The following is an 11,443-nucleotide window of genomic DNA, read 5'->3' as shown; positions in this document are numbered from 1 at the left end:
GCCCTCCTACACCATGAGAGAGCCCTCCTACACCATGAGAGAGCCCCCCTACACCATGAGAGAGCCCTCCTACACCATGAGAGAGCCCTCCTACACCATGAGAGAGCCCTCCTACACCATGAGAGAGCCCTCCTACACCATGAGAGAGCCCTCCTACACCATGAGAGAGCCCTCCTACACCATGAGAGAGCCCTCCTACACCATGAGAGAGCCCTCCTACACCATGAGAGAGCCCTCCTACACCATGAGAGAGCCCTCCTACACCATGAGAGAGCCCCCCTACACCATGAGAGAGCCTCCTACACCATGAGAGAGCCCTCCTACACCATGAGAGAGCCCTCCTACACCGAGAGAGCCCTCCTACACCATGAGAGAGCCCTCCTACACCATGAGAGAGCCCTCCTACACCATGAGAGAGCCCTCCTACACCATGAGAGAGCCCTCCTACACCATGAGAGAGCCCTCCTACACCATGAGAGAGCCCTCCTACACCATGAGAGAGCCCTCCTACACCATGAGAGAGCCCTCCTACACCATGAGAGAGCCCTCCTACACCATGAGAGCGCCCTCCTACACCATGAGAGAGCCCTCCTACACCATGAGAGAGCCCTCCTACACCATGAGAGAGCCCTCCTACACCGTGAGAGAGCCCTCCTACACCATGAGAGAGCCCTCCTACACCATGAGAGAGCCCTCCTACACCATGAGAGAGCCCTCCTACACCATGAGAGAGCCCTCCTACACCATGAGAGAGCCCTCCTACACCATGAGAGAGCCCTCCTACACCATGAGAGAGCCCTCCTACACCATGAGAGAGCCCTCCTACACCATGAGAGCCCTCCTACACCATGAGAGAGCCCTCCTACACCATGAGAGAGCCCTCCTACACCATGAGAGAGCCCTCCTACACCATGAGAGAGCCCTCCTACACCATGAGAGAGCCCTCCTACACCGTGAGAGAGCCCTCCTACACCATGAGAGAGCCCTCCTACACCATGAGAGAGCCCTCCTACACCATGAGAGAGCCCTCCTACACCATGAGAGAGCCCTCCTACACCATGAGAGAGCCCTCCTACACCATGAGAGAGCCCTCCTACACCATGAGAGAGCCCTCCTCCTATGTACAGTATTCTCTTTGCCGATTGGAGCTCGGACCTTCCCTGTTTCCTGTAACCTGTCGATTCTGCCGGTGTTGTTGATTACTCTGATTGTGGCTTTTATCTGAAACGTGTTGTTTTTTGACCCACAATAAGTAGAAGACTATTGATCTGCGAGGGCTGGTGTTTGTTTTGATCCCCGCCACAGCCGTGCACCCGATACATCCTTGAGCGAGACACTTAACCCCCTAACTGCTCCCGATGAGCAGGTCGGCACCTCGCACGGTCGCCTCCGCCGTCGGTGTGTGAATGTGTGAGTGAATGGGTCAAATGTGAGGAACAAGTTGTAAAGCGCTTTGGATAAAAGCACTATATAAATGCAGCCATTTACCATTTACTGTGATTGTTGTACTGTTGTATATTCTGCATTGTATAGGATTGTGACTTGTATAGTATTGTGATATTTGTACAGTATTGTGATATTATGTTTCCTTTTTATTACTTGTGTGAACCAGCACCTTAAATTCGAGTCCTTAATCTCGTTGTACGCAAGTATAATGACAATAGGGGCGCCTGTTGTGAAGGATCAGATTAAACCGAATATATATATTTATTTATGGATATATATTTAATAGTATTTGTATATCGTTTGATATCCCCTGTATATTCCTTGTACAATATGCACTGAATATCCCTTTAGTCTACTAACAGCCCATAATAGTTTCATTCTACCATTGGACGAGAACCTGGCGCCAGCAGCCATGCCCCTTGGTTCAAGTTCAATCGTGCCGACCAACATGTCGTTACAAGCCCGGTTCCGCGTAGGAATACGTCTGGCGAAATACGAATGGTACTATTTGTTCACAGCGCATATATATATGGCGCAAGTAAAGTAGAACTTTCTTTTAGTCCATTAGTCCTTTACCCTCCAACCTAGTAACAGACGCGAAGCCTCACCCACGACGCACGTGTGGTGTAGTAAGGCCTACTTGGCCTCAGAATAGGCATTGAGACATCGTGTGGATTAATAGTTGAATTGTCATAGTTTGGCACTATACCGTCGAGTTGGACGTATTTCTATTAAGTTAATAATAGTCTATTATGTATGGTGCATCGTTCGGTTAGAGTTATAAAGTGAGCAGTACCCCCATCGTTCCTGACGTTATCTGGAGTCTTAACCAGGCTGGGCAGACCACGTGTGGTGCTTGCATCCGAGGAGCTCCGGGCCAGGACGAGTGGACCTGTACATTGGATTACTTTACCCGGACGACGGCGAGCCTTCCACGGCTTGGATTATCTACATGCTTTGGGTGCTTTGATTATTCCATGGATAACGGCCAACACTGCTGAGTGTTGGAACTACCCCCCGGAAAGGAGTCCAGGTGAGACGGCGCTCTACCTCGAGTGAGGTCGCCTCACGTCTCTTCGTTGTGGACCGGCAGCTACCGTCCACCAGAGGGCCCAGCTGTATTCATCTGTGGACCGAGGTTCTGTGGGCACCGTGTTCAGCACTCTGAATTCTCCCAAGAAATCGTCGGCCAGATGGGATACCGCCAGCGGCTCTTCTAACCCCCCCCCCTACTGTCTTACAACCAGCGGGACCCCCCTTTAGTGTATCCAGCTATAATCATTTAAGTACCATCGCTATAGTCCCCTAAAGAACCAGGTTGTATACTTGCTCCCTGCGTAACCAGAGATTGGACATTCAATGTTGATTTACCTACGAATACTCATTTGCCTTACAAGTGCATTTCAAATCATAAATGTCATTAAGTGAACGTTGTATATACCCTTTGCTATATAAAATATTCGATTTATACATTTGTGTGGACTTCGTTTCATCAGGTGGGAAAGTGTTCATCATATCTATATCATGTACTGGATGGCCAGAAGTTAAAGTACAAGCGGTAGTGGTTTAATAATACCATACTTATCAATACAGTCAGGGAATTGTACCCCTCAGTTACAATTGGTCCTTCGAGCCGGAGGGTAACTAGTGTAATATTAATATAGTGTTATTAATATTGAAATGGCCTATGATGAACACTCCACGAAACGGTCCTCCTAACGTAGAACGCCCGCAGCGCAGACGACAGCCACCTCAGTACTTAGAGGACTACGCTGTCAGTCAACTACCTAGCCTTCGACAAACGGTAAACGCGGTAAAAATAGAAAGTAAAATTATGTCTGACCTTAACGACCAGGTTTCCCCGACCACAGAGGCCCTAGTGGGTTCTAATGTAACTGACCAAGCTCACGGTGGGGACCAGGAGGGAGCTGACATGCCTTTACCCCCCGCCAATACCGAAGAAGTAGTCCCCGACCAGCCCCGGGAGGAAGACAACCCTACAGAGAGAGAACTCTGCACGGAAGAAGAGGAGGAGAGCGCCGAGGAAATAGAGCTCCAGGACTCCCCAACGAGCGGCTCACCCAGGAGCGGCTCACCTCTACAACCGTCTTCCCCCAGCGAAGCGGAGAGGATGCTACAACAGGCGTTCCTCGTCAGCCTGACAGCCTCTACCGAACGCGATCGACTTCAGGGTGAACGCGATCGACTTCAGGGCGAACGCGATCGACTCCAAGCACAGATGCTTATCGAGCGCGAACAACTCCAAGCGCAGCAACGGAGCGAAGAAGAGCGCATACGCCTGGAGATGAGACGCCTTCAGACGGAAGAGAATATGGCAAGAGACCGGGCCGACGCACAGCGCGCCGCTGCCGGTGCCCAAAGAGAAGCAGATCTCACCAAGCGCGAAGCCGAGCGCGACAAGTTACAAGCGCAACTAATGGAGCAGCTGATCCTCAAGGCAACACCCTCTCCCTCCGCCAGGGGTTCAAGGAACTCGTCGAGACAACAGTCAAGGGCAGCGTCTCCTAACCGAGCAAGCGACCCTGAACTTGACCAACAGACCAAGCCTATACCCCCCGCAGACCCCCTTCCCAGACCGGTCCAAGCGAGACCCAGCTACAAGGAAGGAGCGGCATACACTGCGGAGAAGCTAAATAAACGACTACAGGATCTAGAGGACCTGATAGAAGAAGAAGAGGGAGAGGAGGAGAACCAAGCCCGACGACAGCACAGTACTCCACCGGACCAGGAGGTCCAGTACAGCCCAGGCTATACCCCCGCGGCGCTGCGCTACAGACCCCCGACTCTATTCACGGGTGAGCACGACGCACGACCAGCCCCGAGGAATAGCACCTGGACCAGCGGGCCATGGTACCCTGTCGGTACCAGCCCACAGAGAGGCGCAAGAGGAGACTCGCCTAGGAGGTCTCTCCCCCAACGCTCGCCGATGTATCAGCCATCCACGGCGTCATACATTGCCACGCCGACGTTTCCAGACTTCACCTATGAGAATCGAGCACAGTACACGGAGCTCCGGATGTGTTTAGAGACAATGATGGTGGACGTCGTTGATGAACGTCACAAGTATGCAATATTACTGAAGCACCTGAAAGTACCGCGAGCGCACAATATAGCGCTAGCCTATGCCACCTCTACGACCCCATACACCGCGGCTCTAGCAGCGCTGGACCAGAGATATGGACGTATATGGGATTACGTAATCCAAGAGATAAGGCATATTGATCGCCTACCCCCAGCAACAGACAATCGCTCATTAGACGACCTGTCAATCAAAGTGCAGTCCCTGGTAGGGATGCTGGGAGCGCAACGGGAAAAGGGCATGCATGAGCTATACGCCAACTCTAACGTCGAGAGGATTTTAGAGAAGCTGCCACCCGCAAGACAAGAGCGTTTTAGGCGGCAGAGAGACCACCGTGATCCTAACGGTCCCGAACCATCCCTCCTCGATCTAGCCGACTTCCTGGCGAGAGAAGTCAGCAGCTTACGACTGGATACGTTCGTGCGGAGCACGCCAAGCTCCAGAGAGGGACCCAGGAGAATAAACGATGGAAGAAGATCGGTGACTGTCATGCACCAATCAGAGTCAGTACCGAGCAGTAAGAGCCACAGTACCCCCTCGAGAAAAGAGAAGTGGAAGGTTTCAGGTTTCAGGTTTTTATTTAGACTCCACAACATATACAGATCATTAATCCAGCATACATTGCTGTCAAGGATAGTAACGTAAAAGCCTCTTGACTTATTTCCATCGTTGTCCTTGGGTGTCAAGGATGCTAGAAACACACAACTCATTACAGAATTAATCACAATTATTATCTTTGCATAATAATAATGGCACAACCCTAAATTAATACAAAACAAAGCACATTTGTTGATACAATGTTCATTTATGTCGAAAGTCAGTGAGCTTCAGGAAGCACCCTCGGGGGAGGGAATTTGGGGGATGGGAGGGAGGGCGGAGAGTGGGGGGTGGGAGTTAAGGAGAGGGTGGTGGCTTAGGGTTTTGGGCGTGTGAGGCAGTCGAGGGATCCACCCCTCCTTCCGTGCACGTCGCCAGTCGTGCTCGTGGGGGGGAGGTTTGCGTGAAGATGGGGAGGGGGGGGGGGGGGGGGGGAGGCCATCCATCTTATCTTCAGACAGTCAGATACTGTCCCGTCCTTGGTTGCGATGGGTACGGACGTCATAAACCAGTTCTTATCTTGACTTCTTCTCCTCGGCCTCTTTCATTGACCTCGAAACATTCCTTCTTTTCTTCCACAGACTTGAGTTACGTGGCGGGGGGGGGGGGGGGGGGTTGAAACAGGTTACAATGATTCCTGTAATGCTTTAATTTAATCCAGATCTTGCATCTTCTTTGTCGCGGTCCTAATGTCCTGCGCGACCCCCAACATTATTTGACCCCTACATTGTTCATCGGCTGTATGTTGAGCGAGCCGCTTTGTCAGTTCAATGTGGGCATTTTCCAATCGTGCTACTACTTGACGGCAGCAAATCCAAATCCAAATTGCGATCGCTCCCCAACCGATCAGGAAGATGACGAGGAGATACAGATCCTCAACATCTTCAATCTCAATAGAATATAGGCATATTGATCGCCAATTATTCCAACTGTCAATTGCAAACCCGGCCTGGAATGTCCCTGTCGGACATAATGGTTCGGTCGCACTTTGTTTTCTTGAAGAGAAGATTAGATCCACTGCTGCAAAACTCCAGCTTACTAGTTGATCCATTGATTGACTGAGTGGGAAGTCAGGAATATTGAAGAAAAAGTAGAATGTGCCCCTACTGTGAGAAGGAACACTGGCTGTCACAATGTGACCTGTTCACAAAGATGAATGCAGAAGAAGTGAGTCAATGGATAAAGTCCAACAGGCGCTGTTACCGATGTGCGCGCAGTCACATGGCAGCCGAATGCCGCCTAAAGAAAAGGTGCAGTCGGTGTGACGGAGCCCATCTAGATATACTACACGACAGTAACAGAAGAAGGCCTGCACCTGCACCATCGAGCGGCACCAGGGCAAGTGTCATGTACATTGACCCCGCCAGCAGCAGCGGCGCCCAAGTGCTCTTAAAGGTAGTCCGTGTGACATTGAGCTACCAAGATAAAGTCATGGACACTTACGCCGTCCTTGATGACGGGTCAGAGAAGACCCTTCTGCTCGCGTCCGCTGCGGCCCAGCTGGGACTGCGGGGGAGCGAGAACCAAATGACGATTCGGACAATAAGAAGAGATTTAAAGACGATAAAAGGCGAGAATGTCTCCTTCACTATCGCAGCAAGCGGGCAGCCAGAGCGACGGTATAGGATTACAAATGCTTTCACCAGCCAAGAAATAGGACTATCGCAGTACACCTACCCCATCGCCAAGCTGATGGATAAATATGTGCACCTGCGTCAACTACCTATCCCGCTCATAGACGGCGCCACCCCGACCCTGCTGATAGGCTCCGACCATGCAGAACTCATAGTCCCGATTGACCGGGTCCATACAGGACCCCGAGGCTGTCCTGCAGCAGTCGAGACCCGCTTAGGGTGGACACTACAAGGCCCCCTCGCTAAATCTCTCAACCGAACAGCAGCCACTAGCTGCCTCCACTCCAGAACGACAGAAGAAGACACCACTCTCCTGCAGCATGTCGAGAGGCTATGGACACTAGAGACAATGCCCTTTAAGAACGAAAAGAAAGATATTCGTTCTAAAGAAGACATTTACGCCATCAACCTACTCGAGCAAGGGACAAAGAGAGTCACAGTCGGCGGAGTGATGAGATACGCAACTCCACTCCTGAGGCGAGAGGGAATGCCCACCTTTCACGCAAAGAAAGACGCCACGGAGCGGTATCTATTGAACACAGAGCGGCGCCTAGCCAAAGACCCCGCTCAAGAGAGTGTGTACCGCGCTGAGATTGAGAAGCTAATCACAGCGGGACACGTGACAAAGATTAACATTAAAGAGGCCGATCAGACGACCGAATCATGGTACGTGCCGCACCACAAGGTCCACCACAACGGCAAGGATCGCATTGTGTTTAACTGCAGCTACCAGATCGGATCCCAAAATCTGAATAAAGAGCTCTTGCCCGGCCCCACACTCGGCCCCTCCCTACTGGGCGTGCTACTGCGCTTCCGCCAGGACAAGGTGGCTATCAGCGGGGATATCAAAGGGATGTTCCTGCAGGTGAGACTAGTGGAGGAGGACAAGCCCCTGCTGCGGTTCCTATCGAGAGAGAGGATCGGAGATGAGAACCCAGCCATCTACCAGTGGGAAGTACTCCCCTTCGGAACCACATGCAGCCCGTGCTGTGCTACATTTGCACTACAGAAACACGTCGCAGAGGACCCAGCAGCAGATGAAGAGGTCCGACACAGTGTGAAGAACAGTTTCTACGTGGACAACTGTTTACAAAGCGTTTCGACTCAAGAAGAAGCCGAGGCTCTCCTAATCAAGCTACGCGCCTCCCTGATCAAAGGCGGCTTTGATCTCAGGCAGTGGGCCAGCAGCGACCCGCACGTATTGCGCAGCCTCTCCCCCGCGGACAAGGCTGCCAGCAGCGAGACCTGGATGGCGACCATCCCAGGAGAAGCCCAAGAAATGACACTAGGACTAGTCTGGCGCTTCAAAACAGACTCGCTCCACTATAGACACAAACCCCTGACTCCAGAGCAGGGAAGGTCGACGGCGATACCGACCACCAGACGGAGTGTGTACAGAACACTCGCCAGACAATATGACCCGTTGGGATGTATTCTACCTTACACCACCAGGGCAAAGATGATTGTACGAGCACTATGGGACAAGGACCAGGGCTGGGACGACCCAATACCCGCACACCTTGCCTCCACATGGAGAGAGTGGGAGACGGAACTCCGCTCACTCCCAGGCGTCAATATACGCCGCAGCTACTTCCCACCCACGGTGAGGCCAGAGACATGCAAGATGGATCTACACGTCTTCAGTGACGCCTCCGAAGTAGCCTATGGATCGGTGGCCTACTTGCGTGCCCAAGAGAAGGGAGGAGAGATACACACTGCTTTCATCCTGGCTCGCTCAAGAATAGCCCCACGAAAGCAACAATCTATCCCGCGTCTAGAGCTCTGCGCAGCCCTAGCAGGAGCGCATCTAGCCACGTTAATCCAACGTGAACTCACCATTCCGGTGCACAGAACAATCTTGTGGTCAGATTCCACGACAGTACTCACATGGATCAAGTCTGATTCATGCAGATACAAAGTCTTCGTGGGAGTCAGAGTCACCGAGATTCAAGAGTTAACAGAAGCAGCGAGCTGGCGGTATGTGGACACCAAACACAACCCAGCTGACGTCATCACCCGGGGAATGTCCCTAGATGACCTCACCCGTCACAACATCTACAGTGACGGACCAGAGTTCCTCAAGCTCCCGGAAGGAGAGTGGCCTACGCCCACCCCACGGGAAGCAAGTAAAGAGGAGGCTGAGAACAAGAAACCTATGTTCTGTGGACTGAGCACAGTCGCCTCCACAGACCCCAACATAGATGACTGCATTACCCTACAGAGTGCGCAGCTAAAGACATTCCTGTGGCACCACCCAGAGATTCAGTCCACCACTGACATTTCAGCAGCTGACTACGAAGAAGCAGAACTTCTTCTACTACAACGAGCCCAGAGAGACTCGTTCCCCGATGAGCTAGACTGTCTACAGGGAGGAAAGCCCGTCCCATCAGACAGCAGACTGCTCCACCTGGCACCCGAGAGCGACGCCCATAATCTCATCAGAGTGGGTGGTCGCCTGCGGAGAGCCCCCGATCTACCGGATGACATTAAGTAGCCGATAGTCTTGAACAGCCGACACAAGGTCACAGAGCTGATCATAAAGAAATACGACGAGGATGTACACCACGCAGGAGCAGAGAGAGTCTTCGCGGAGATCAGACGTCGCTATTGGATACTTCAAGGAAGAGAAGCGGTGCGACGCTTCCAGCGAACCTGTCTAGACTGCCGAAAGTGGCGCGCGCAGCCCAGCATACCCCGGATGGCTGACTTACCTCCCTGTCGCCTCCGACTCGGCGACAAGCCATTCCACTCCACAGGCATGGACTGTTTTGGCCCGTTGTATATAAAGAGAGGAAGAGGAACCGAGAAGCGGTGGGGTATTGTATTCAAATGCATGACCACCAGAGCGATCCATATCGAACTCCTTCCGACCATGAGCACAGACTCATTCCTTATGGCCTTCCGAAGATTCACATCACGGAAAGGAAAACCGTCTACATTGTTGTCTGATCACGGGACAAACTTCAAAGGCGGAGAAAGAGAGCTGAGAGAGAGCTTCCAAGCTATGGGCCCAGAACTTAAGACCCACCTCGCTCCATCCCAGATTGACTTCCAGTTTAATCCCCCGAACGCACCCCACTTCGGTGGAACCTGGGAACGAGAAGTACGTTCTATAAAGACAGCCCTGTACGCCGTGCTTGGGGCCCAGACTGTGGCGGAGGAAGTCCTAATGACAGTCCTCACGGAGATCGAGGGAGTATTGAACTCCAAGCCCCTCGGCTACGTCTCCAGTGATGTAGCAGATGTCGACCCAGTCACCCCCAACACACTCTTAATGGGGCGGCTGGACCCCGCGCTACCCCAGACAATGTACAGGCCTGAAGAAGCGAACGGCCGAAGAATGTGGAGGTACAGTCAAGTATTGGCTGACAAGTTTTGGAACAGCTTCCTACTCCACTACCTACCGTCTCTACAGACCCGCCAGAAGTGGGTAAAAGAGAGAGACAATTTGACAGAAGGAACAGTCGTCATGATTGTCGACCAGTCACTACCCAGAGCTATGTGGCCGGCTGGCCGCGTAAGCAAAGTGATCACCGGTGCCGATGGCAAGGTCCGAGCAGCTGAAGTGCTCGTCCAAGGGCGAACTTACACACGACCCGTGGCGAGGCTAATAGAACTGCCCAGACTCCCAGACACTATCGATGATGACCATGACCCCATGACTTTGTGAGTTGACTGACCCTTACAGCGGACCTTGAGTGGTAGACAGTGCGGTTAATCTGTCTCTGCTTAGCTAATTAGGTGGGACTAATTAGGGGGCGGCTGTTGTGAAGGATCAGATTAAACCGAATATATATATTTATTTATGGATATATATTTAATAGTATTTGTATATCGTTTGATATCCCCTGTATATTCCTTGTACAATATGCACTGAATATCCCTTTAGTCTACTAACAGCCCATAATAGTTTCATTCTACCATTGGACGAGAACCTGGCGCCAGCAGCCATGCCCCTTGGTTCAAGTTCAATCGTGCCGACCAACATGTCGTTACAAGCCCGGTTCCGCGTAGGAATACGTCTGGCGAAATACGAATGGTACTATTTGTTCACAGCGCATATATATATGGCGCAAGTAAAGTAGAACTTTCTTTTAGTCCATTAGTCCTTTACCCTCCAACCTAGTAACAGACGCGAAGCCTCACCCACGACGCACGTGTGGTGTAGTAAGGCCTACTTGGCCTCAGAATAGGCATTGAGACATCGTGTGGATTAATAGTTGAATTGTCATAGTTTGGCACTATACCGTCGAGTTGGACGTATTTCTATTAAGTTAATAATAGTCTATTATGTATGGTGCATCGTTCGGTTAGAGTTATAAAGTGAGCAGTACCCCCATCGTTCCTGACGTTATCTGGAGTCTTAACCAGGCTGGGCAGACCACGTGTGGTGCTTGCATCCGAGGAGCTCCGGGCCAGGACGAGTGGACCTGTACATTGGATTACTTTACCCGGACGACGGCGAGCCTTCCACGGCTTGGATTATCTACATGCTTTGGGTGCTTTGATTATTCCATGGATAACGGCCAACACTGCTGAGTGTTGGAACTACCCCCCGGAAAGGAGTCCAGGTGAGACGGCGCTCTACCCCGAGTGAGGTCGCCTCACGTCTCTTCGTTGTGGACCGGCAGCTACCGTCCACCAGAGGGCCCAGCTGTATTCATCT

At 51.8% G+C, this 11,443-nt stretch overlaps 1 protein-coding gene across 1 annotated transcript in view; it reads right to left on the bottom strand.

Annotated features, from left to right (window-relative positions):
* Nucleotides 1–6,181: 6,181 nt before the first annotated feature.
* marchf9 (membrane-associated ring finger (C3HC4) 9) overlaps nucleotides 6,182–11,443 on the bottom strand; it is a gene marked incomplete at both ends in the record, with an annotated part of 17,619 nt that continues 12,357 nt past the window's right edge. The window contains one exon of the mRNA XM_084332693.1: nucleotides 6,182–6,201. Within this exon, the coding sequence (XP_084188819.1) occupies nucleotides 6,182–6,201 (20 nt within the window). The remainder of the gene's footprint in view (nucleotides 6,202–11,443) is intronic.

The sequence above is a fragment of the Notolepis coatsorum genome, assembly GCF_963971535.1.
Source record: "Notolepis coatsorum genome assembly, chromosome: 17".
NCBI classification, from domain to species: Eukaryota; Metazoa; Chordata; class Actinopteri; order Aulopiformes; family Paralepididae; genus Notolepis; species Notolepis coatsorum.
This window is presented reverse-complemented; position numbering and strand designations above follow the sequence as displayed.